This window comes from Plectropomus leopardus, chromosome 2, assembly GCF_026936395.1.
Source record: "Plectropomus leopardus strain MGB_pleo_1.0 chromosome 2, ASM2693639v1, whole genome shotgun sequence".
Classification (NCBI taxonomy): Eukaryota; Metazoa; Chordata; class Actinopteri; order Perciformes; family Serranidae; genus Plectropomus; species Plectropomus leopardus.
This window is the reverse complement of record NC_142177.1, coordinates 25,233,378-25,260,869: the sequence shown is the minus strand read 5'-3', so window position 1 is coordinate 25,260,869 and position 27,492 is coordinate 25,233,378. Positions and strand designations below refer to the sequence as shown.

The following is a 27,492-nucleotide window of genomic DNA, read 5'->3' as shown; positions in this document are numbered from 1 at the left end:
TAGATACTTCCTCCCCTTCCTCTCTGTTTTGCCCTCAGTCAGAGGTAAAAAGAGGAGAGGTGCTGGGAGGGCAAACTCACAGTGTCACAGCACGCTGGGTCCAGCATGGCAGCCGGAGCACTGAGCAGGCTGAGGAGCTGGGCGCCCCGCCACTGCTCTGCTGGCAGGTTCCTGCGTGGGTAGACCATCTTCAGAGACAGCAAGGCTGCCGTCACAGACTAGGAGAGAGACAGAGAAGAAAAAGGAAACGTGAATAAAGAAGTTAGAGAGAGGAAAAGAACGTTAAAAGACAAAGATACAGACATATCACACTTATTTATAGTGAAATCAAGCTGAAGGCTCAACAGCTGTTATAATTGTGTTGCATATGGGTTTATTTTATGATCCACTGCACATACCCTTGTAACTGTTATTTGTATTGTTATATTTTGTGTGGTCATGTGTAAAGCTGTAAAGCAATATAAAGCTTTGACAGTTGGCTCCTTATTTCCAGTTCAGGGAAGTCTTTAATTCTACTGCACATGATAATACTGCAGATAAAATTGTGCTTCCAACTTTGTGGCAACAGTTTGGTGAAGACCCTGTTTTAACATCTGAAACATTCATAAAGCCATGTGATGTCCATAAAGACGTGATATGGAACATTTAAAGCTCTTATTTCGCCCTTTTATTTATGGTTTTCTAAGAATGGAAACATGTCGAGAGGTCTGATTGATTTTCTAAAACTGATGCAAAAAAAAAAAAAGTTATTTTTAGATGGCATTAATACTTATACCTGGTGCCATTTAAGTGATACTGAATGAGTTTTACAGTTCTCTGAGGGGCACAGATGGTACACAAATGTACCTAAAATGGACAATTTGAAAGTTCTGCCCTTACATGCCTTTATTAAAACTTCTCTAAATTTGTTTTTCTTCACTTTATAAGCATTTGTCTATTTATATGTAATATTCAGACGTTGTGGAGGTTTTTGGCAGTGACCGCGTACTTCCAAAGGGATTTTTTTTTACAATTCTGCCTTGTATTCTGTCCTATTTCTTCATTTACTCTGACCCAGTAACATCTATACTAATGCTTACACCTCTGCAGTAAATCTCCCAAGTGCTACCTTTATTATGATACCAGGTTTATTCATATAGCCCTTGTAGTTGCAGAGAAACACTTATTTTGGGCATGTAAGTTTCAAGCAGAGGCCTGAGCCAGAGGCCAAAGGAATAAGAGGTGAAGCAACAAATCAGTAACAGAGGTTTTGGAATGAAATGTTCAACCATAAAAATATTCTCTTGACCTCTGACCTCAAGATATCTGAATGAAAATGGATTCTGTGGGTACTTATGAGTCTGCCCTACAGACATTTTTATTATTATTTAACCTCTGTTTAAGCAGGAATAGTCCCACTGAGATTCAGAATCTGTCTTCCAAGGGAGTCCAGACAGCAGCACAAAGAATTTCATGTAAAAGAACAAGCAGACTAAAAATGCAGTAAAAACACAACAGCAAACAGGATAAAAATTCACACAGAAGCAACAGGCAACAAACTTAAAACAAACAGCCAATTTGCAGTGTTCAGAAACCACTTTATGCTCGTCCCATGCAGTTTGTTTTTTCTTCTTGCCATTTAAATGCTTATCAAGATAATCTGGTAATAATTGCTTTACCTTTTTAATATGGACATTACAACTGATTTGTAATGCAGAATAATGGAATTGAAACATGATTAAAAAATGTGATTAATCATGATAAACTACTGAAATTCTGCCATTAAAAAAATAATAGTTTGACAGCCATAATTTTAGTATCTTTGTACTGTACTGTATATATTTAATCAGTGACACACTGAGCTTACCCTTGTGTGGGGGCCAAACTCCTCAGTGAGTTTCTTCCAAGGATGCTCGTACTCAACAAACATCTGGCCGAGCCGAGGGTAAGACGGGTCACTGCAAGATTAATTACAGTGAGGAATTAATCAAGAAGAAGGAAAAGAAGTAAGACCTTATGATTATGACAATACTGTGTAAATCTAGAATGTAACTGATGATGAAAGTGTTGGATTTCATAATCATCTTCTACAGTTTCATTTTTGGGAAGCTGAAATTAATAGCAGAGGCTGTTCCAGTTCAGAGAGTTTAGCCAGTGATGAAAGAACAACTCAGTTTCTTAAGTAGAAGTACTAATAGCACACTGTGAAAATACTTCATCACAAGTAAATTTTCTGCACTGTGAATGTCAATTAAGTAAAAGTAAGTGAGTATAATCAGAAAAAGTATTAAAAGGAAAATTACCAAATGTAGAAAAATAATCATTTAAAAAAAAAAACAACCTGAAAATTATTTTTGAAAAATTCAAAAAATTAGAAAAAAGAAAAAAACAACACCTTAAGACCTCAGACACCAAAAAACTGAAAAGAATTTGAAAAATACACCCCAAAAAACCCTCGAAATTATTAAAAAATAGAAAGAAACACCCCAAAACTCAAAAAAGGGAAAACATGGGGGAAAAACTATTATTGTTGTTTAAAAATAGAATTATTTAAACAATATAGAAAAAATGACTTAAATGTTTATCAAAATAGTGGCCAATTAATTATCTGACAACCAGGTAATTGATTATCAGTCAGTTGATCAACTACTCATTTCAGCTGTACTTGCATAAACTATTTGGAAACAAAGCATCATATTTTATAGACTCTTGTAAGGTTTTTATGCAAAAATCTTAATTTGTACACTAACTTAAGCTGTCAAATAAATGTAGTGAAAAAGTACAATATTTCCCTTTTGAAATGTAGTGTGGTAAAAGTATAAAAAGAAAAATACTCAAGTAAGGTACAATTACCTTAAATGTGTACTTAAGTACAGTACTCAGTTACAATACACAACTGAGTTTAGCTGTGTGTTGTGTGCAAGTCAAATGTAATGTTAACTAACACTGTATGCGCTTATGTTCCCTGCTCACATCTCAAATTGACATAAGCATCCATTTAGAGGGAATAAATAAATATCATTCAAAGTGGGCGGACTCAAATGTCAGATCATCACTTGGCACTCACTAAAGGTTAGTGGTGGGCTGTTGATGTCTGCAGCAATTAAAATTCTAATTAATTATGAGGATCAGAGAAACGGTCGTATTGATGGATGTGGAACCTCATAATGGATTTAATTAAAGCTCCTGAATGGAGTGTTTGTCGTAGATAAAAAGCTGCACTTAGCAAATACAACCTGACTGAATGCTATATTGATCAATAGGGGTGAGTACATTGAAAACACATCTATCCATCAGTTTAATTTGTGCTCCTTATACAGTATGATGTCGCTTCTTTATGCAGTTTCATGTTTTCATACCTGCTCCCGTTGGTCATCTCATGAGCACAGTTGAACATGCCCACCAGTGCCTTCTTGTCATCAATGCGGGAGAGCGTTATGATAACAGACGTGTAGGTGATGATCAGATCCAAGTAGTTCTTGGTAAAGTCAAAGTTGATTGCCTAAAATCAAATTTCAGTTTAGTCAGAGGCTATGAAATTACTGAAACTACCTCAAACTGCTGTAAGTCCAGTGGCGCTGTATGGAAACCTAACAGGAAGACATTTCTAGTAAAACATCAGGAATGGATCCAATAATAAACTGTCCCTTTCAATTTGAAAACATAACAATGACAATAAGACACGCATATACCCTGCAGACTTGTAAAGGTGGCTGTTTTGTAACTGACAGAGAATATTAGTTAAGCATTCATGGAAGAACTATATTTGGCTACAGTATATGTTAGCATAAATAGGCAGGCATCACCCCAGTCACCTGAAGGCATTGTTGGCACATTTCTGCAAACCACAATTAAGTTTTATTCATGATTCATTTGCATAATATCAATGTTTCTTTTGTGACGTTGTGTTTAAGCATCATTTTTTCACTGAGGATAGTGCCACAAAAGGGTTAAAGTTGTTCTCATACCGTGTTTGTATGATTTGCTGTCCGTGTTATTTGTTCATACATTTTGCACCAAAATCTGTAAATATCCCACATAATCATAAGCCAGTAATTTGTGCAATAACCCATGTATTTGGGAAAGCTGCAATCACATGACCAATGTGCTGAGGGGGAGGTGCATAGGTCACACAACAGGACATTTCAGGAGTGTCCAGGAGATCAGTGCTCAGAATCATGTGAACTTTGAATGAACTTTTAAGGTACATTGTCACCATGTTTCTTCTCCTAAACCTAACCACAGTAAATTTACTTGCCTAGCCTAAGCTCTGTAACGTCATGTTAATTACGTAACTTTACATTAACATGTTTCATGGGATATCACACAAAGCGTTGATTGTGCATTTCCCAAGAATCATTGCATGAGGATATGTTGCTGCGTTGCCAGACAGGATAGTGCCACCGATGCCAAAGAAGTCAAAACATGATATTTTCCAAAATGTTTTTTGTGTCGAGAGGAAGGTAACTAGATTATGACAACTTTGAGGTAAAATATCCAGTTAATAATATTTGTCTGTTTAAAAAGGGAATTACAGCACAAATCATTTTGAGAAAGTTGAATGCAAAATGAGGTAAAACTGCAATAACAAGAATTCATTCAAATCAACTTAAGTCACTTTTATAGTTGATCTGCAGTTATATTTGGTTTAAAAAATAAAATAAATAAAAAAGTCCTGAGCTGAGGCGCTCTCCGAATAAACCCAACCACCGTAAGGTTCTTAAAATGCTCACATTAACTGTGCAGATCAGATCACAAGAGACACGGATCACTGAAATATCCAGTAGGACATACACAATGCACAAGGCGAGAGGTGCCACTTAAATAATGATAATAAAAAACCTGACAAACTGAATAGCAGGAGGCTGGGGGCGGCAGGCAGAGACCTGCAGCATGAAGCAGGAGGGAGTAAACAGCATTGTAGTATAATGAATAAAAATGAGTGACAGCTTGTCAGATTATCAGCAGATGTTTTGTTTGACTTCAGTGTTTTCCCGACTTATAAATAAACATAAATATATTGTAACCTTTACTTACAATATCGAAGAAGCACTGACAGGCATCAATGGTGTTCAGCAGCTCATAAACATGGTCCTGAATAAATAACAGAGAAAGGATTTGATTAGAAAACAGACAAATATTCAAATCATGTTATGCCTTTAATATGATTTCCTAAACATCTTCTCATTTTCATAGATTCCTGTAGCCTAATAATCATTACACATTTGCATATTTCTATAACATGAATGAGTTATTCTCAATCTTACAAATACTGGTGATACATTATAGCCTGGCTGCTACCTCCATCACAGAAACATGCAAATGTGAGGGGACATGTAACAAACTACACCAAACCACAGTGAGCTGTCCTTGATGTTTGGAATAAAATAAATTATTTTTCTCTATAAGAGTAAACCACTCTATATGTAAATTTATTCTGGAAGCCAAAATAGCAGAAAGAAAACAAAGAGAGAGAATAAAGGAAACACTGTAAACACCACCACTGCCCTTTCTATTATCAGATTTGTGTTTTCATATTTCAGACATAATGAATATTGTTTATTTTTCATTGTTTTTTTTCACTAGTTATTAAAGAAGACATTTGTTATGTTATGCTCCTGTTTCTTCCACTGTTGTTGTTATGCAGGTCCTTGTCGGGTTATGTGAAAAAATGATAATTGGAATTGACAAGAAATAAGAGAAAGAGAGAGATTATCACCCTGAACTCGATGACGTCCAAGAAAGAGTCATAGTAGCTTGTTGTGGCTGCCAACACCTCCGATTTCTGTCGCTGTATGCTGGTCAGATTTTGCTGCAAAAAAACAATGACAACTTTTTAATTACTGGCCAGGTAATACAGAACTTCACAATGTGTGGCAAGTGGACTATTTCTTGAAGTCCTACTTGATTAAACAATATACTGTATAAATTAAACCATCAGCCACATGCAAATATTTACATGAATTAAACAAATATTAAACAATAACATATAATCAGTGGGCGAGTCATTAATTTTTAAGAGCTTTTATGTGTAACACAGCCCCCAAGGTATAGCATGCAATCCCTGTTTCAAAGGCTAATGGGTAATGGGTAAGTCATAGCTCACTGACAATCATTAGGTAATGTAACATATTTTGGTAAATATTTGGAGTACAAAAAAATTAGTGTTATCGTTTGAAAGTTTTAGAATCTCCACTGTCAAAGGGTGTCTGGAGCTTGACCGGATGGAAGAGATGGCATGTTAACAAGAGGGATGCATTATTATCATATTGCAAACAAAAATCTAAAATTACCCGTGGCTTATACCAGTATGTCAGAGCAAATATCATGCAATATACTACCACAGCTCTGCTGCCTGCACTAAGGTGAAGCGTATCATAAATACTTCTTGTTAAGATTGTGTTACAGAGCTTTGGAAGGCCAGAGAAGACATGCACTGATCATTTTTTAACATTTTGTGTTCATGATTCAGTTGTTTCATGATTTTATTATAAGATATTTCTTCTTTTGAGAGCAGAAAAGAACAAAGAACAAACAAACAACTGTCAAACAGGTTCTTGTCAATTTGACCTGAAGTCATAATGTTTTCAGTGGATCACAGTTATTATTCAGTGACTAAGAACAAACAAACCTTTTTGTGTCTAGATCCTGAAATAATAATTTCATTATCACAACAAAACATCACATAAAAAACAAGTACTTGCGTATCCTTGTAGAAAAAGCAAGACACAAAAAAGGGTTGCAGTTGCACTTACGATGTTTCCTCTGAAGTCAATGTTGGGGAATTTCTTGTTGATGTATTTGACAGCGGACTCCATGGTTTTATCAGTCAGGAGGGGAGGCCGCATCTTGGGGTCTGCACAGATCTGTAACAGGAAAAGATAGAGATGTGAGGATGTCATGCGATACGTTTGCACATCATACCGTCACACCCTGACAAATTTTTGTCATATTTCACTCAGGTTTTGGCAGTAAAATCCTTGATTTTTAACACATTTTCATGCCCTGCCATCATGCACTGTAGGTGCTCTTAACAGGATTAAAATGGTTTTTTTTACATTTTGAGTGGCATCTAGTCACTGGTTAGAAAATCAAAATTGCCAGAGGAAGAATCCACACGATAGCTGGGGACATTTTGGGCAGAGTGGGTAATGAGACTCTCCCCACCGCAAGCAGCAACTACCCCGAAGGTGACCTTGAACAGAATAGTTACCGCTGAACGGCTCCTGTGGGCCTGTTTAGAGGCTGACAGTTGAATACTGTGCAGCAGCTTCAGAGTGTGAAGTCTGCCTGTGAAAATAAAAAATGCATGCATGCTCAGCACATCTTCACTGGCTCAAAATAAGGCTGTTCGTCCACTTCTTTTCCCTTATGAATTCCATAATAAAGTGCATGCATGCTCATACAAGGTCACAGACGGGGAGATGTGTGTGCATGTACACATACAATACACAAAAGATATTCTATTTTCTCATGAGAGTCACTTCCTGTATGTCACACTCAGATATGTCTGGGTTGTCAAAACATGCATGAATACTCAATTGCAGCTATCGCATGCACATGCATGCATTCAGACACACATAAGACCTCACAAACACTTGTCATAAGTACAAGTACATAAGGGGACAAGTGCTCAAGCACCCTCAGCCTTCCTCTCTGCACATGCCTGATCTGATGGCTTAGTTTCACAGAATTCAGTTTGGAGTAACTGAAATTTGAGGTGACTGACAAGTCAGACTTCCTGTTTGCACTTCCGTTTTTGAGAAATGAGCTCAGATGGGAGTTGGAACACAGTGCTGCCTAAACAACAAAATACACAGTTGTTACAACTATCTGACATAATTTTATCACAATTGTTGGAAATACAGTTCCTAGAGAGTTTCTTGGCTTTAAAGAAGTAGTGAATTAATCGGTTATTACAGGTGGTTTGCATCATTACACAATGTTGTACTTTTGTGTATTGCAGATTAAGTATTTGAACATCTTTGGTCTTACCGATCATTATTATTTGTATTGTAGATACAAATGCAAATTGTTATCTGTACAATCAAGCTCTTCCTTTTTTTACAGCTCTATGTGATCAAACAATATAAATGAAAACATACAATTGTAAATATGATTTAATTTTAGTTTATTCCTAAGCAGTGTATAACCGTGTACTGATATGTTTACTCTTAAATGTATCTTCGTATTGTGAAATAACTAAATGTGGGTGCAAATTTTGAGAAAAATACAGACGTAAGCGTATGAGATGTAACTCAAGTTCCTTATTTCTGTTACACAGATAACTTGCCTCTATGAATGTCCCTCACCTTCTTAATGTAGTTCATGCGTATTAACACCCCATTCCCTCTCTCATTGAGGATAGTGAGTTTTTCAGCCAGTTTCTGTTGGTAGTCCATGGCTCCAGAAACACGGCACCTTTTCCTCCGCTCAAGCCTTGGCCTCCAGGTCCTGTGTGGTGTTCAAACCCTCGGAAACAAGTGCACCCAGAGCCTCACCCTGACACTCGGTCACATGAGCTCGTGGGTGGGGGTGGAGCCATGAGTTGAGTTGGGCTGAGAGGTAAAATCAGCCACATACTGTAACTGTAATTCAAAATATGGATATGAATTTAAGACATTTAAAAAAAAAAATTTTAAAAAAGTAACAAAATTACAATAAGTTGGCAGAAGTGTTGTATTTAAAGTACTTTGCTATATTTAGACTTTCAGGAAGAAATTTGTTTTCACAATTCATGTGTTTATCACTCAAAACTTTTGATTTGATGCTGGAGAGAACACATACATTAGTTATAACATATAGTTTTTCAAATGAATGAAAAACTGTGTCTGTCTAACTGCTTCCTTTGTTGTGTGCATTTTGAGTTACTTCCTCTTGCTCTGGAAATGAGTCCTGTGAAAGGGGATGTTGGTACAAACCATATTCAAGTTATTCAAGCAGAGTGCACTGAATGTAACAGTTTTGCAGGGAATAAAGTAACAAACCAGTAAAGAAAAATAGGAAAAGATTAACTTTGAGTATAGCAGTCGTCACAAGATGGCACTATTAACCAACTGAAACTGTGTTTTCTGAGAGACTGGGGGATCAATTATGCAACAAAGGGTGAGTGTGTGACAATACCTTTCTCTGGCAGAATAATCATGGATGGATTACTGAACAGGCCTACTGGGCACAGGGAAATGGGCCCAAAGCATCAGGGGGGCCCACCAGGCTTTCATCTGCAATATGTCACTAAAATTAGTGTAACACATCACGACCTGGAGGAGATTCAAAATGTCAACAGAGACAGAAAACCACAAAAACATGCATATTAACTAGATATAAAACAACAACAACAAAAAAGAGAGGAAAATCAACAGTCTGTGTGTCTTGCTCCTATGGAGGAGAGGTTGTGGAGGCTTTTGCATATCTGTCCCAAGAGGCCCACTTTCTAATAATCCACCCATGCTGGTAACAAATAACAACAATGCCTGATATGATAGGATAAGATTGAATAGAACAGGACAGACAACTACTAGAACTATATTAACAGTGCATTATGTACATATTTGTATAAAAAGGTTTGTCTTATAAAATTAAAGGTGTCATGAAAGATACATTTTCACATTTACATTTGTCACATGTGAATAGTATCGACTGGTTGCAATCTACAATCCTTACCACTAGTTGCACACTGTTTTTTTTCAGTTTAAATTTCTTTTTTTATAAGCAGTTGCTCAGCACCCCCTGATCTTTAAAAGGTTTTTGAAAAGAGACAATAAGGAAACAGAAATTGGACTTTTGTATTTCATTTTGTATCATTTTTGCCAATAAAGACAGGCAAAATGGACAATTACAGGCAGGAAAAATACGTACTTTGCTGTCCCCTACCAATGATGCACTCCCAGGATTCTGTGACAGGAAAAGGAAATCAATGAACGAGTTAGGACAAATGGACAAATACTGTAGTTACTACAGTGTTTTCAAAGATAGTGTTGCTGCTTATAGGTCTCTGTCTTCACATTCTTTTGGTACATTATGTGCTTTGTGTAAACAAATATTTACAATACATGATACAATGCAAGTTGGTTCAGTGCCATGTGAACACATTACAATAAGGGGGTGGGAGCAAACCAAACCCTACCCAGGGCTCCCCAAAGTCTAGAGCTGGCCCTAGTCCAGACTTTGTCTCTGCAATTTGGCTCTTAAGACAATATAATAAAAATATGTCACTTATAAATCAGCATTTATGTGCGCAAACAGCTATAAAAACCTCTGTTACCTGGAAGGCAGCCTGGCAGCAGTCAGATTATTTCCACATCAAGCCATTCTCACGTTCAGCATAATTACTGAGACTAAAGACTTTGTCATGTAAACTAGAAAGGCCCCAAGTTATTCAGCAGCCAAGTGTTGTTTTCTGCTTTTTCCCTGCAAGACCCCAATAACTCCTCTTGGAATTTAGTGACAGGTTCAGTAAAGTGTAAACTGAGGAGTGCAACAGAGAGTACTGCAGTGCTCAGAGAGAGTAATTTTCTTAATGAGAGTCACTAAAGTCAACCACAGCGGGCGCAGAGCTAAGCGAAGCGATGATTGATGTTAAGTGGACTCGAAGAAATAATCTGTTTATTATTTCCCTACTGGCAGAAGCTCAGAGAGCAGTAGACATGTTAACAAGGCTGTCTGGGAAAGCAGACAGGAGGATGTGGATGAGGGAGGAGAGAGAGTATGCAGGGGATGGGGCTTGGTGAATGAGGGGGTACAATGTTTATAAAACTGTTACCCTCTGTGAACTGAGTAAGAAAAATGGATTTTTAAATGGCTTATTATAAAAGAGAGAGCTGCATGGACCTGTATGAGCACATTATTGCTGAGACCAGGAACCTGCGCCAGATGCACAAGCTGCTGGTCACCAATACAGATGTGAGGTTAAGGATTGAACTGTGGAGTACAGAGTGGAAAAAAAAGATACTGTTAGGCTGTGCTGGATAGACTACTGGGTTTTTCTGGGTCAGTTTGGAGGATGGCTTGAATTTAAAGTATGAGCTATGGACAAAGGGGCAGGTGTCCAGTGTAAAATGGTATGATTAAAGCTCAATACATCTCATGTAATACTGAATTAACTTACATCAATTATCCCTTTGTAGAACAGAATAAATACGTTTTTGAAAAGAGCAACATTACAAGGACAGTGCAGAAAGTATTTAAAACAAGAATTTTTAAACTAACCCATTTGTTGGTGTAGGTCCAATGACATATTATGCACGACAACAGAAATTATGATTGAGTCATAAAGTAAGGATCTATAGAAGAGGCAAACACATGAGACGACTGACTGTCTTTACTTTTAGTGTGACTGTTTAAGTAGAAAATCAACCATTGAGGGAGATTTTTATAATGAATGGTTGGATATTCCACAAAAATCTTTGTGTACATGCATTATTAAAACAAGACACAAACAGATAAAATGGCGTAAGACACTGAAGACAACTACAGGGTATTCCTTGCAGTGTGTAAGCAGGGCTGCAGGAGGAGGTAATGATAATGATAGGGGAAAGATTTGAGGAAGTGCTCGCAGCTCCGGCTGCAGCCCAGATGTCAGGGGAGAGATGGCAAAACACATGGGCCTGTCTAATAAATACAATATAGGCAAGTGTACTGTAGGCTGCTGTGGTATGAACGTTATTCTATATTCGCAGGACTATTTGACAATATGTATGAGTATATAATTGTCACACTTCACTTGTGCTTAAAGCAGCTATAATCAAAACATCTGTATATTAAAGCAATCTCTTTCATAGATTGCCAAATACCAACAATTGGTCATGCCCCTCAGTGTCTGATACTTATGCAAAATGCTTCCTTTAGTGTCTGTATAGAACACACCAGGCTTTTAACTAACTGCAATGTAAACCCATCCATGGTAAAAGACCAGAAAGAGACCACCATGCTTGTCCCATGTGAAACTAAAAGTCAATGCCATTTTAACTGAAACCATGACTCTGGCTTAACCTAACCCTGTTCATTCATTTGAAAGTTTAACTTACACATCCACAGGCCCATAGAGCGATCAACTAGTGTTTCCTTTAACCCAACTCCTAATAGTTCAGTCTCAGGCTTATATGAATGACAATAGAAAAAAAAACAAATTTTACAACTGTGGTTGATGGTGTGGTAGCTCCAACAGCAATTGTAGTTGTAGAGGGAAACACCAAAGGTCATAGAACAGTTTGCTGCACTGCAATCTATGGTAACATAAGGACTAATTAAGTCAGATCCATTAACAGTCATTTGACCAAACATAGAACAAAAACTGCAACTACTATAAGAACAGACAACTTTGTTCAAAATACTAATCTGGTATTAAGAAAATGTTTACTTACTACCTCATCATGCCATTATGAAGTTTGTGTGCAGCAAACAGAGCAAACACTTACGACGACACAAATTTTTCATTTTAAAAACTTTAAAAACAAAGATGGACCTGAGGTATCACCATGGGTAATCTGGTAGGGAATCTTAATCTCCATCTGCGACCATAGCTAACCAAACACAACCGCTTGCTGATGACCTGGCTGCTCTATCTGTCTCTACCAATGAGCTGTCCAATCTGAGCTGTGCATGCACAAGGCAGAGGTACAAGAAACTGCTTCAATAACCAAACCAAACACAGAACTGCATAATCACAGTTAACATTTAAGAAAGGAAAAAAAATCTGCTGATTTCAAAGCACATGTAATAAGTATTAAGTGGACTCCAAATACAATATTTGTCTTTCAAATGTAGTGGAGTCAAAGTAATATGTTCCCAAAAAAATTATACTCAAGTACCGATACTCAAATGATGTACTTAAGTACAGTACTTGAGTAAACAGACAATAGTCTGCATGCCAAATGTACTTCGTTGATGTCCACCACTGATCAGATATACAGTATGCAACAGTTTACAAGAACACCACCTCTGGTGTTGATATACCAACAATCTAACAAGCCTGTAAATATATGACTTTTTCAGCCTCGTCTATTAACTTATCAAAGGATTAGGCAGTTACTCTCTATAGAAAAGTGTAGTAAATTTGGCCCCTGGGTTTGACATCCTGCACAACATGTAATTACACATCTAAATGGTTAAACATATAGAGGAGTTAAAAGAGACAGCATTCTTCCTTGACACGTTGGGACATGGTAAGCAGACTGAAAGGAAAATAAAACACTGAGGATAATATACAGCGCCGATGAAAAGACTCAAACATCTTTGGCAGGCAGCAATAACATCAGCATTAAATCTTCACACTTTTACTACTTACAGGCAGCAGGGAATGTATGTGATGAGTGAAAATGCATGCATAGGCTACAAGTTCAAATAAACATGACTGATGATTATCTCTTCAGAATCAGACTCACTTTATTTGCTAAATATATAAATTACAAGAATTACTGGCTTTCGCAAAGTCACTTTTTTTTGCATGCTGGCTGGATTTATACTCTTTATACTGCACTTAAACTCCATCCCCAAGAGGACCAAAGTCTGTGCTCTCTTCAGCTGGTAGGAGTTAAATGGTTTAGTCTAGTTCCTACTTTGTTGAAACACAGCAGTGTTCTTTATTAGTGTACTGATAAAACATAAAGAAACAAACTCTGAAAAACATTGTAATGCATCATAGAAAATATGCATCAGAATCAGCACATCAGTGTAACAGAAGTACTCCCTTACTGAGGTAAAAGTAAAAGTCCTATATTTTCCAGTGTTAAAGTCACATTTTAGGTGGTGTGGTTGAAGTGGTGATATTTCTAACAACTTTTTAGGCACTTTAATCTGTGACAATGCATCCTATTACGTAAACTGACAATAGCCTGCATGGCATATGGCAATCTGAATCATGAAGTAACTAGCTACTATATCTGTCAGACCAATTCAGAGGGTTAAAACGTGTATTAATTCCATCTAAAATGCATGGATGGTTTACTGAACAGGTCTACTAGGCACCAGCGCAGGGGCCCAAAGTGCCCAGTTGCAAAGACCACAAAGAGATGCAAAGAGATGCAAAGATATACAATTACGTCAAAGAGTCACAAAACAATCAAAAGGGCGACAAAATTACCCCAAAGACACATAAAACAACTAAAGAAAACACAAAATCACCTCAAAGAGACATAAAACTAAACAAGACACAAAAGTACTTTGAAGAGACAAAACAACAAAAAAAAAGACCCAAAATTACCTCAAAGAGACACAGCGCAACTAAAAGAGACACTATTATTTTAAAAAACTTTAAGAGTATTATAGAATTTAAAAAAGCATCAAGTGAAAATACTGGAGTAAAGTGCAATTTCCAAATTAACAGTAACAGTAAATATAATTCTTGAATAAATTTACTTGTTGCCACCACGGAACAACAATCAAAAATTATACAGGACTGCTAAAAAACTAATAGAAAACTCCTTTAGAAATTTATGCCATTATTCATGCCCTGGTGAGTATTTATGGTTGGATTATCAGGGTCCTGTTAGCTGGGATCAGTGTAGTTGGATTTATGTTCTACAAATAATTTAAATTCACATAGAATTCTAATGTATAAACGCTTTACTGTATGTTCATGTTTACTAGTCTCCTTCATGTTATCATTGTACATTAGGAGGTATTTCCATGTTGAGTCAGTAGTTTTCTCCTCTCAGGTTTTCATGTCAAACTGACAGAGGAATGCAGCTGCTTACTAATGCCAGAGAAGGTGGGATAACAGCAGGGTGAGAGAGATTCAAACTGAGAGACCGACAGGAGAAACAGTGAGAGAGAGCAAAAAACCTACAGAGAGAGAGAGAGAGAGAGAGAGAGAGAGAGAGAGAGAGAAAGTGAGAGAGAGAAAGTGAGAGTGACCAAACGACCTAGATGACCCAAGGCTGGTTTCCTCAGCTAAGTGTAACTGCAGGTCACCAGAACCGCCCTCCTACTTAGTCTGATAATTACAAAGCGAACTGATGAAGTGTGGAGGGCAAAATATGGGGATATACGTGGCATATGTGCAAGTGCACACTTACTTGACACTACAGGGTGTGCCAGTGGGCAGCTCCAGTAAATGCATGACAGAGTGACATTCACAGACTTGTAAATCCAATAACCTGGCAAGACTTCACACACACAGCTGAGAGGCAGACAGAACCAGGCACACAGACAGAAAGACATGAGAGGTGGAAATGCAGGTCAGAGGACTGAAATGAAAGGAGGGTGGTGCCTTCTGAAGGATGGAGTTAGACAGTAATCCCCTCACCTGGCCGGGGGTTCAGCTACCAACTGATTATTCCAGATTCTGTCTGGGAAAGTGACCTGTAAAATGCGGTCAAAACTCAGACTGAGAGAGCGTCATTAGAGATGATAGTGAAAAAGATTTCATTTATATAGCAAAGGACTGATAAATAAGCCATGTTGATAGTTAGGGCATATTCATAGCAGAAGTTGAGAAATGTGTGGAATTGTTCGATGGTTCGCACTGTGCAGATGGTAATGCCATCAACTGTTTGCAAGACTTTCCAAAACACAGCAGAACTGTCATGTGATAGCTTCATTTGCTGATCATGTGGGCCCTGTGTATGCATAATACAGCACAACCAAAGAAGACCACATTTAAAAGGAACAGTGTAAAAGATCCAGGGGGGACATATTGGCCGAAACTGGTGATTGATCGATTTTGGCCGAAATGGAGAATAATATATTAAGGATGTTTTCCTTAGTAGATAATCACCTGAAAATAAGAAGCGTTTTGTTTTAATTACCTCAGAACATTATGTTTATATCTACATAGGGAGCACATTCTTGTCCACTAAGATCAACACGTTGCATCACCATGTTTCTACAGTAGCCTAGAATGGACAAACCAAACCATGGCTCTAGATAGGGCCATTCACATTTTTGCATTAACCACCATTGTATGCAGCCCCTCCATGACAAGCTGTAAGGGCAAAACACAGATTTTTTTTTAACACTGAAACTGCTTTGTTCAGTGTATTTACCAGTTTAAATCTCCGAGTCATTTGTTTTGGAGAGGAAGAGACCTCTGTGAATAATTCAGCTTGCAGCAAAATCCTCCAAAACACAGAAGGAATTCTCACTGGAAGAAGCTTCAGCTGATAGCAATCTGCAATCTTTACAGCTAGATGCCACTAAATCCACCTAAATCTTACACACTGTTAATTAAACTGTCTTGTTTTTTTTTTTAACCAAAATATTGATACAAAATAATGCACATGCACCACATTAGACCCAAACAATATAATTCACATTAACACTTGACATATAAAAGAAAATTAAAGACAGAAACACAGACACACACACACACACACACACACACACACATACACACAAGTTTATATCTCTGCAATGCTCTGGGTAGAAAAAATCTCAGGGTTTTTTTTTTCATTTCAAGTATTTTTTCCTCCTGCACCCTCCTTTGCTCTGGCATCTCTGAGAGCCTGTCAGGGCTCATTTAGCCGGGGTGTGTCCCTTCACTGCACATTGCACTTTTCAAAGGACAAATTGGAGCTATATTAATGGACCAGTTTCTCCCACTCAGAACACCCCCACCTCTTTTTATTTTCCACCTACTTTGTCTCTGTTTAGTGAGCAAGATAATATTGGGACTGCCCAAATTTGAAGGAAAAAGCAACATAGCCGTGCTTCAGAGGGCTAAAAATGTTTCACAAAGGTCCGCTTTTGTAGCTATAAAACCTTTGGGCACACTGTTATTGTCAGTGTGTTTTAGGCTGATGTATTTTCTTTTATTATATTAACAAGGTGGCTGAAAATTGTCAAACCCTCAGTGAAAAGAATGCAAATTGCTCACAGACGGCCTGGCCCCACATCGGAAACAGGTCAGCTGTCTGCCAGCCGCTCAGCTGGTAGCGCAGATTAAATAACAGGTGGTTCCATTTGCAGTTTTCTTTTGACTTTTACCATTACAGTGACCACCGCTCTGACTCACTGACAGCTCAAGCATAAAAAGAAAGGCTTTGTGGCAGATACTTGGAGCAGAAAGTGCATGGGTCATAATTTATGATTTGTGTTTGTGTGTGTGTGTGTGTGTAAAGGCGGATGACAGAGTTGCATAATGTTTGAGGGTTGTGGTTTCTGTGGTGAAGTCTTTCTAGGAGTGTTATTATCAGTAAAATATCATCCACACTGACTCCACTAGCCACATCTTATAACATTTTACCAATGCAAGGCCTAATGCTGTATTTATGCTTTTGATTTACACAATGCAATAAAAACTACAGTTGTTGCAAGATCTTTTTTTCCTGAAAAACTACACACTCCTTTAAAATGATTAAGGACTCAGCATCAGCTGATAAGAAAGAAAATGATCAGAGTGGGAGGAGCTAAAAAGTTACAAATAAAGAGAGTGAGATAATTGGGTCAGCAGAGGGTGAAAAAGGAGAAAAATGTTAATGGTGGGAGGGTGGGAGGAGAGAAAAGTGACTGGGAGGAGGCAATCATGAAAAAGAGGAGGTGAGGAGAAATTCCTTCACTGATGTAGAGTTTCCTTCTTGACAAAATCCTCTGAACATGGAACATAGCAAGTGACTGAGGGAGTATTTGCAGTGTTTTGCAGTGTATTGTGTGTGTGCCTTCATGTATTTTTTTTTCATGACACCTGGCATCGGTTCATTTAGAAAAAAGCCAAATGTTCCATTCTGCCCCCGTCTCTCTTCTCATCTTCCCCTCCCGCCTGCCAGAACGTCTCGTCATGAGAGGAGAGTTAAGGTGTGCCAAGGGGAAATAGCTCTAGCAGTCATGCATCCAAACCTATAAGAGCTTCAGCACTAAGGCTCTATTATTTTTTTTAAAAAAAGCTGAGACTTACTGTGCAGAGGACATTAGAATTCAGTAAAAAAGAAACTCAATTACTTTTTCTCTCTTTCAACTTTCTTGAATACATTTTATCTTTTCATATTACATGTTACCTACACATTTTGTCGTTTCACTTGAATGTAGACTGTTATTATAAGTCTGTCATTGACTAGCTATGCATTTTACCCTTCTTCTTCTATTTGCACGTACAGTATTCTGAAATGGCAAATTTTATGAAGATTTGGATTGTGCAATAAGGCATGACTGTTTCTTTTGTGAATTGTTATAGGCATCTACAATGAATAAAAAACTGGTAAACGCATCACTCTGTCTCACAGGACTCTAATGTCCTGTGCTGATTCATTTTTTTGACACAGCCAGTTGAGGTTGATTTTATCTTTATCTCTACGCTGACAACAGCGTGCACAAATGACATTAGACTCACTAATGTAATGTTTTTTTCTATCTTAAACAATTTTTTGTGATATCGTTGTAATAATGTTCTGCCAGAGCCACATACAGTTTGTCTGTGGTTTAATAGGTCCAGTGAGCTCTTCCAGAGCAAGGTGAAGACTATTACCTTATGTTTGTCTTTTTATCAGTAGCCTAACAATTAAATCACTTAGTGGGCATACATCTGTTACTGTGTTTTGGCGTTTTCTCTGGCAGAGATTTAGCCATTTTAATGACAGCCCTCGCCTCCTGTTGTGCAAATGTTCCCTCAAAACAAGTACCCCAACACTATTTTGCAAGGGCACAGCTGCTGCATCCTGGGCTTAGATGACAGTGATTGGTTTAAAGAAATACAAACGAGCCTAAGCTTCTTTTTTTTTTTCTTTTTTGCTATAGCAGAATGATAATGTGTGTTTCCAGGCCTGACACACTACTGTGGAGATAAGTATGGCTACAGAGGACTAGGAAAGTCAGAAGGAAACAGATTTTAGAAAGACGTATATAGAATAAACATACACTGTAGGAAATATACAGTAGGCTTACACCAGCCTTATGTTTTAAAACAAATGCATTCTTGGCCCCCCGGAGAAAATTGCTTTTTTGTGACTTTTTTTTCTATTATTATCAATATTATATCAATATTAGCAGATCCAAGTATGGAACCACAGTGTTATACCATTAATTGCTCACAAAGACTGATCAGTTTACCCCCAAAACTTTGTCTTTGTCCCACACTCTCACTCTTTATCAGCACCTATAGGTGGCGCACTCTTCCTGGCAGTCGCTGTGGCCGAGCACTGATGCTCAGTATGGAGACCTGTGGCTCTGGCCCACTGTCTGCTGTCTATGAGGCCATTGTATCAATGAGGTAAAGATAGCATCTCCCAGTGGACATCACCTCCATAGACAGAGTGCCCAGTGTTCACATCCAACCGCCCATGAATGAGAGCTCAGCGACTGGCTGAAAACTCTGCTCTGCTCCCCCTGACGACTCTCTCTATTTCTGTTTTTTCTTCTCCCTCTGGTTACCGCCCACTCCCTCCTCTCTCTCTCTCTCCCTCCTCTCTCTCTCTCTCTCTCTCTCAGTTTTACTGTCTCTGTCCTAATTACACCAAACAGAGTCCTCAACACACTTATAGCCTCATCATCTCTCAACTCCCCCTGACATTTACTGCCACTTACTTGCCTGTGATGTGCTCACAGATTGCAACTCTGTAAATATTGTACAGTAATCTCACAATAAGTCTATCCAAGTTATTATTGCAACTCACATGAATACTATTGAGGTCATAGGATCACAGATGAGTGGAGGGACTGCCTGTCTTCTGTATTATGAAAAGCTGACATGGATATCCATCTGTTTCCATGGCGACTCCCTCACCCGATGGTCGACAGGTCAGCCAGCGAGCTGTATTAACCTGTCATCACACGAGGATGGCAGCTGATGAGGGTGCTGTAGGAGGGAAGTGATGACCGACAAGGTAATTATGTCTGTCAGACTGGGTGATCTCTGCCTTCTCAGGTCTCCGTCATAATGCCCAGTGAAGCACATAAGAAGACAGCTGTCCAAATGAGCGCCGCCATGCAACATTTGATTAGCTGCAAAATGTTAGCTGTGAGATTTACATAAAATCTTGAAATTTTGAGAACTGATTTTATTTTCTAGGGTTCACTTTTCAGTCTTTTTCTATTTAATAAATGGGAGTTTTTGGACCAAAGGAACTTTTTCATCATTCTAGGAACCCCCCCCCAAAAAAACAAAAAACTCTCATAAACAAACAAAATAACATAAATAAATGGACCGACAGTGAAGTCCATATTTTACTGAACATATGTGTGATTTTGACATGTCAAAGCAAAGTGACACTGCTATACCAACTGCTGAATGGTTTACAATATGTCACTTCCTATTTGGGATGGAAATATAGTAAAAAAAAAATGTTTAAAAAAAGCCCTCAAGGGTATGTAGTTCTCGAGGGAGCTCCTCAGTAAGCAGTTCTTCTCCAAGACTCCCAAGAAATGCTTAATAACTCAGCAAATACTCGTATGTTTTTCCTTGCTATCGTGTTTCCTCCAAGTAAAAGTCTGAGTCTCAGGTAAGCCATGTATGTTAAAAATAAAAAAATAAAAAATTTCGGTGGTCTTTATGAAAGGACTGCACTGGTCGCACACCATTTTTTATTACAGGACAATGCCTCATAAAAGAAAATAAGATTTAATGTATGCATTTTTTAGATCTGTCTCCTAGAAATTATTTTTATAAAACTAATTTAAAGAGCAAATACATTTTGAAAAAAAAAAAGAACAGTAGAATACTGTTCAGTCTTTTTCGTAAAACATCCACTTGTAGTAACTACAGCAGTTTATGTTTTTATGCTTATGTTTATGCAATCAAAGTACCTGGTTAAGGTTATTTAAAGATTGTTGTATATGTTAGTTTTTCAGTAACCAAATCAAAACCTTTACCAAAGCATGCTTGAAACGCACTTCCATCATGTTGGCTGAACTGTTCTATTCTACCTTTTCCCAGCAATTCGGTCAGTGTTTTACCTAAAAAAACACTATGAGATGGACTGTTGTTTCCACACACCCTAGCAGTCTGCAGAATAACATCTGTCAGCGCAGGAGCGTGTAGCTATGTTCTGTCATTCCTCAGGTAATTCCTGAGACCCAGCCCAGCTGCACTTCCCCCCTCCGTCCTCACCACCATTAACTCAAATTACCACATTCCTTTCTTCCTAACCTGCTCTTTGGAGTCGAAAAGTGAATAGGAAAGGGATGCCCGAGGAGACATCTTTTAGGGAAGTGCAGTGAAAATACCTGCACAGAGGAGAGAGACACAGCACAGTGTTTTAGAGGAGGATCAATACAATTCAAAGCTTCAACAGACTACAAAGCACTGGTGTCTCATTACTGTGCTGCAGACAGAGCTCAGAAATACATCCTGGGTTTCCTCATGTTAGGAAAATCAAATGAAAATATTCCTTTTCACACTTCAGCCAATTTACCTGCCATGTATTTTCTTCCTTTCCATAAATATAATACAATATTTGGTTGACTCTTTTGTTGTTCATCCTCTGTAAGCTATTATTTGTTATTATAAGTAGTTAATGTTATGAACCAAAGCTCTGTCATACCTGAACAAGATAACAGGTCGATTTCCACTGACCTCCAAAACAACTTAATTGACAATGTTTTGGACAGGTCTATTAACAAAATGTACAATTTACAAAATGTATCATGGTTTGGTGACATAAGACACGTTTTATGCTACACATACTAGCATAAAAGGCTTCATTGTTATTTAAAGAACTTAATGTTGATTCTGGGATGCAAACATTGGCCTCCTGAATGAAAGCCCGGTGTTTGTTTGACCTATCCAGCTGGCCGGGGCTGCTGCTGGAAACAACACTGACGAGAGCACTGACACGGAAGAGCTAAGTTGCAGTCTGTTAAACCAAAACAAGCAATGTTTGGTGCTAATTCTTTGTGGGTCATCTAGTTAAATTGTTTGCTTTTGATTGTCACCATTTTCCCTTTGCAGGGATGCTGCCCTGTTCCCAACGGTTAGTTGAATAAGTGCAAAGTTATGTTTACTAATATGAATGGTGATCAAAACAATAGAATCAAGATCCAAGATGTATTAAAACAGGAAATATTAATTAACGGAAGCTATCCTCCTCAGTAAAAAAGTTAAGGATATCAACGGATGATGTATGATGCTGTATAGTAATATACCAAAGAAGATAATTTAAAAGTGATGTTATCTTGAATAAACAAAACATTTAACTTCTCGCAGAAGCATTTATTTTGACTTTTCAAACAAACTGTATATGGTACAGTTGTGTCATACTAGAGTAAAAAGTTGAACAGTTTATCTCACTATCTTTATAACCGGAGGATTCCACACACTGACAGCAGCTAAGATATATTGATCTAATTAGTTCCTCTGTGCCGGGCACTTTGATCTCACATCCAATTACAACACACTTTTTTAAAAAAAACATAAAAAAATCAACAATCGTGGCCTTCAAGTGTCTCCAGCACTGTAGGCAGCACCTCGGGACAGACAAGCAAAAAGAGAACCATCTTCCCCTCAGGAAACAGGATGTCCTCACTCACACAAGCGCCCTCAGCAGACTCAGACCCTCAAACAAAATTAAGTTTTTCCAAAACACAATATGGGGCAATCGGAAGCTTGGGGGCCACCCAAAGCTGTTTCAACCTTTTGATCATCCCCTCATCTGTGTCTTCATATCTTCTCAGAAGCAGAGACGGTTCCAAGTTAAACAGGCTTTCTGCAAACTCATTCATAAGATGAAGAGGGACTGTGCTTTGATAAAAAGTAATATGTAAATTTTAAACATCCTGCAATCAGTCTGCTGATCGGACTCGCCCTGTATCTCATTCTTGTTGGTGTCCATCCTCCTGTACTAAGTCTGAGAAGTAGAATCTATCTGCTGTGATCGTGGTACAGATTACACTACATTTAAAGGCAACTGAAGTAAAGATGTTATTCACTTATACCCAGCAGCATCATGAGGAACAGTCTGAGCAGGCCCACGATCCAGACCAGGTCCCCCTGGCCTCCAAGGCCATATGATCCCCCTGCCCATGGAGGAAAACGATCGGGCCTTTCATTTCCTCCCTGCTCTGCACTCTGTGGTGCAGATGCCTGGTTCCTTTCGCCTGTGTGGAGATCTGAATGTGGCTCACAGCGAGCAGATCCTAATCCACACCGGCGGGGACCTCTCCCTCTCTGTTGTCTTTGCAGATTTGCCCCTTGCTCTGTTTTCGGCGTCGGAGGGGAAACGTTTTCCATCACTGGTGAAAGAACATGAATAGTAGCCTTGTTGGCTGGTCTTCATGTTGGTTTGGTCAGGTCTTTCAGCCACCCTCACCCAACCACCACCTCTGCATACCCCCAAAACTCTATGATTATCCTTCTCTTACCACCTTGTCTTCATCTGTTCTCCTGACACAATAAAGATTTATATCTGTTTTCCTTTCTTTTGACCACTCTCTCTCTGTTTATCTCTCTTCTTATGATCACAGGAAGTAAGAAGTACAGGGCAGGACTTGTGGAGCTTTGATCCAGATGGGGCCGTCTCAGAGCATGAGTAAGACCCAAGAGCCAGGGCTCAACAAAGGATGCTCAGTGCTGCAGGCCTGACCGACTTTATTTGATGAAGTGAAGGAAAGAGTCTATGTTTTCATCTCCCATATGTCAACTTCAGCACATTCCTTACCAAGAACTTCTATTTGATTTAGACTTAAATGCAGAGAATTTACACAATCTATGAATGGTTCTTTATAGCAGCCAAAACGTTTTGCTTAAATATGCTTTGGCAAATTAATAACCACTTTTAGACAAACTGAAAAATTTCAACAACTGTTTGATGTAATGCCACAAATTTTTGTACTTATATTTATGATCCCCAGATAATGAATTCTAATGATTTGCTGACTTTTCCTGAAGGCACCAACAAGAGGTTGGCTTGTGAATTTAAATGAAATGTTTAAATAACTGTTGGATCCCTCGACTTTAATCTTTCACAAACATGATGTCAAATTTCAATTCATCCACTTATCTGTTTGAGGACCTAATACATGAAAAACTAAGGACATTTTAAGGACATTAGGCAGGAAATGTTAGCAAGCTAAAACACTAAACTAAGATATTGAACATGGTAAACATCATAGCTACATAAAGGTCCAATGTGAAGAATTTAGGGGCAGAAATGAATAGATATTATTCGAAGCTATAAGTTAATCATCAAAAGCAAAGAATTGGTGTGTTTTCCTTACCTTGGAATTAACTGTTTCTAACCACATACAGACCAGGTCTGTGTGTGGTTAGAAACCAAACACTGGTTCTAGATAAGGTCATCTGCATTTTACATTTTTGGGTCAGCCACTGTAGTTCTCCTACAGTCTTGACACGGAAAAAGTTTCAGTTCTGCAACCTCACTGCCAGGAATCCTACACACTGGACCTTTGAAATCCAAATGTGAACGTCATTGCTCAATGTTATATCCTGCCAGAGACCTGTGCTCTAGAACCTTAAAACATTAAAATTAATGGGATAATTTATTCACCTTGTCAGACTTTAGGAGGTTATGACACCCTGCGAGAAGTAGTCCTTTTATATTTCTGTATTCTTCAATTTTTTATGGATTAAAAACATGGTACATAAAGTTTTAATCAGTGAGCTTTAGAGTTACTGGTAAGTGGATATTTCTACTTTTGGAGGGAGGCAGGCCTTCTGTTTCCCTTCTTTTCCACTATTTGGGGTAAGCTAAGCTAACCAGCTGCTGGCTTTAGCATCACATTTACTGTGCAGAAACGACTTATCATCTAACTTATTTCCCAAAAAGTCAAACTGTTCCTCTAAATACAGAAGGTGTAATTTCCCTAAAAATATATATATTTATGCACATAGCTTCAACTTACAAAACAACAAAAAAGGAAATAAAATATCACAAGAAGCCATTGTTCTGATGCAATAGTACATAACTGAGACAGATGTTCCCAGAATCACTCAACAGCAGCTACACCTAAGTGGCTTTGTAACGACATCAGTGGTCGTAGAGGTCACTAAGGCCGACCCCTGTTTGTGGGAGGGCCGGTGGTATCCGGGGATATTGCTTGGGGAAGCATGACGGATGCAGAGAGAGGTTAGTGGGAGACAAACAGAGCCGAGGGTCAGTTTGTTTGGGATTCTTGAGAGGAGATAGCAGTTCACAAAGCCTTTCTAATGGGAACCAGCTGACCACTAATAAAGCTATAGCCAGGCTGGGGCTATTTGCTTTTGTTGTGGACCTTTAGAGAGGGGGGGCTTCTGTTTATTGTGCTTTATTCTCCCAAGACCCTCAAAAGGAGGCAAGAGAAATTTATACAGGGTTGAGTTTGCTTTGAGCCCTTGGACTTTATCGAGCTACCCGATGAGTTTTCCCAGAGTGAGAGATTTGCTGATACACCATTAAATGAAAGCAGACAAATCCTCTTGATTTGCTGACCTTGTTTTACACTTTGACTGCAGATTTCTGCAGCATATTGAATGTGTTAGTGTCCTAACTTTTGCATAGTATTTGGTCAGCCGATTATGAACCCTCAAAGATGAGAGCTTGATGACTAGTCATATAGTCGGAGGAATGCATTTAGATATAGTTTCAATTAAAACTATTATAACCTTAATTAAGGTAGGATTTATTGCAGGTATGTTGTTTTAGACTGCATTCGTTTTAAAAGGTGTACCTACAACCCAATCGCCAGAATGAATCTTCAATGTTCGTTGCACGTTTCTGAAATTCACATATTAAATTTGTACATTTTGGATAAGCAGATATGTTGAAATTTTTACATTTCTTTACATTTAAACTCTTAATTTGATGTTGTGACAGTTCTGTGGTTAATGTGTGGTTTGGTTTAGGCATAAAAGCAATATAGTTGGGCTTAAAATACTCACAAAATAGGCTAGACATGTCCCAAACTATCCTTACACACTTTTGTTGCAACAAAAACAGCTAGACATATCCTGAATTCTCATACACACCTGCTTTTGTTGCTACAAAATGGCTGGACATTTCCCGAACTCTCTTGAAAAAACCTGTTTTTAGCTACAAAAACAGTGGGACATGTTCCAAAGTCTCTCTTAGATACACCCACTTTTGTGTTGGCAGGACATGTCAGGTACTATCATTAAAAATACATGATTTTCTCACAACAGAAATAGGACATGCTCCGAACTATTGTTAAGACACCCCTTTTCTCACTACAAAACCAGCTGTATATGTACAGATCTATCAGTAAAAAAGTTGCCTTTGTCATGACAAATACAGCTGGATATATCTTGAACTCTTGTTAAAAACACCTGCTTTTGTTGCTATAAAATAACTGAATATTTCCTGAACTGAACTTTTTTCATCCAAAAACAGCTTGACATATATTTTAACAGTTGCTACAAAAACAGCTGAATATGTCTCAAACTCTTTGTTAAAAACACTTGCTTTTGTCACTATAAAAACAGCTGTACATGTCCCAAACTATTTAATAAACACTGGCTTTTGTTCCTACAAAAATGGCTGGGCATGTTCTGAACTTCCACTAAAAAACACCTGCTTTTGTTGCTACAAAAATGGCTGGGCAAGGCCTAAACTATTATTAAAAAAACATCAACTTTTGTTGGTCTCGAACAGTGTATCCTATGTTCACGTCTTGAGTAAGATCTGCGTCAGTCAATCAAGATCAAAAATGGCATTATACAAAAATATAATGCACTAGATGGCCATTAGCACTGTTAATACATGTAAAAAGATGATATGATATGACCAACCTATATTGCCTTCCATAGATACATGGTGCTATCATGGTTAATAAAAATACATGCTGTGAAAGTACTTACAGTAGTCCTAAATTCTGCTGTTTGCATCACAAGAAATATGAACTGAGGATTTGTGGACTGACCTATATTTGGGTGAGAGAATATGGGTACATTTGCTCTCTGTATGCTGTGTCCCGCTCTCTGAATTATGAGATACTTCTGGTTTCCTGAGTTAGAACTTTTCTGCTGCTGATCCAAAATCAACACAGAGATTGTGCTCAGTTTATGCAGAGAGGCAACAGATAAAAGGAGAATTTGTTTCCTCTCTCAAGCTCCATGTCTTTTTTGTGCTTCAAAGTGAGAGAGAAAGAGTGTTTTGTTTTGTCTGAGCTTCTACTGTGCTGTAGAGCGGGTCGGTATTTCTTTCAGAAGACGCTTGATTAATTTTTGGAAACGATCCAAAAATGTAGGTGTTGAACTGGAATGGGTGAAAGTTTTCTCTAAATAAAACATACCATGTGTAACACTTAGGCTTTTAATCACAGCCCAGACTGCATCACACCAACACAAATAGACACAGAAATAAGTCTCAACATGCGTGTTTCATGATCTACAAATAAAAGATTTCAAGATCACTGAACACCAACAATGAGACAAAGGTCAATGCTGTTCAGAGATTTCTTGCACGTGAAAAAAGGAGCTGTTTTTTCCTCCACACTCAAATGTGTGCCTACTATATCCGTCTAATAATTACTACAGTCAGTAATTCAGGGGGTTTAATTACTTCAACGCCCAAAAGAAATGTCTTAATACAACAAGCTCTTTCAGAGGGCCTTTCTAATCAAGGATAGACGTCACATGATTTGATCTTTTTCTGTGGTACACTGTATGAAAAACACAGAATTCAGCAATATCCTGTT

At 38.1% G+C, this 27,492-nt stretch overlaps 2 protein-coding genes across 6 annotated transcripts in view; both read right to left on the bottom strand.

Moving 5' to 3' along the window:
- The window catches only part of nckap1l (NCK associated protein 1 like), a 34,141-nt gene extending 25,650 nt beyond the window's left edge, over positions 1 to 8,491 (bottom strand). The window contains exons 1-7 of the mRNA XM_042506038.2: positions 8,292 to 8,491; positions 6,735 to 6,845; positions 5,699 to 5,791; positions 5,017 to 5,073; positions 3,339 to 3,481; positions 1,847 to 1,937; positions 81 to 218 (exon numbers count right to left, since the gene is read on the bottom strand). Of these exons, the coding sequence (XP_042361972.2) occupies positions 81 to 218; positions 1,847 to 1,937; positions 3,339 to 3,481; positions 5,017 to 5,073; positions 5,699 to 5,791; positions 6,735 to 6,845; positions 8,292 to 8,381 (723 nt within the window). The 5' untranslated portion in view covers positions 8,382 to 8,491. The remainder of the gene's footprint in view (positions 1 to 80; positions 219 to 1,846; positions 1,938 to 3,338; positions 3,482 to 5,016; positions 5,074 to 5,698; positions 5,792 to 6,734; positions 6,846 to 8,291) is intronic.
- Positions 8,492 to 8,629: 138 nt separating this feature from the next.
- The window catches only part of LOC148190220 (uncharacterized), an 85,575-nt gene continuing 66,712 nt past the window's right edge, over positions 8,630 to 27,492 (bottom strand). For 4 of the 5 annotated variants that reach the window (XM_088089160.1, XM_088089171.1, XM_088089165.1 and 1 more), the window contains 2 exons: positions 9,838 to 9,873; positions 8,630 to 9,200 (listed from right to left, as the gene is read on the bottom strand). In XM_088089160.1, coding sequence (XP_087945286.1) covers positions 9,145 to 9,200; positions 9,838 to 9,873 — 92 coding nt within the window. In that variant the 3' untranslated portion in view covers positions 8,630 to 9,144. Of the gene's footprint in view, positions 9,240 to 9,837; positions 9,874 to 27,492 lie in introns of all 5 variants that reach the window. The other variant, XM_088089172.1, reaches the window with a different exon arrangement.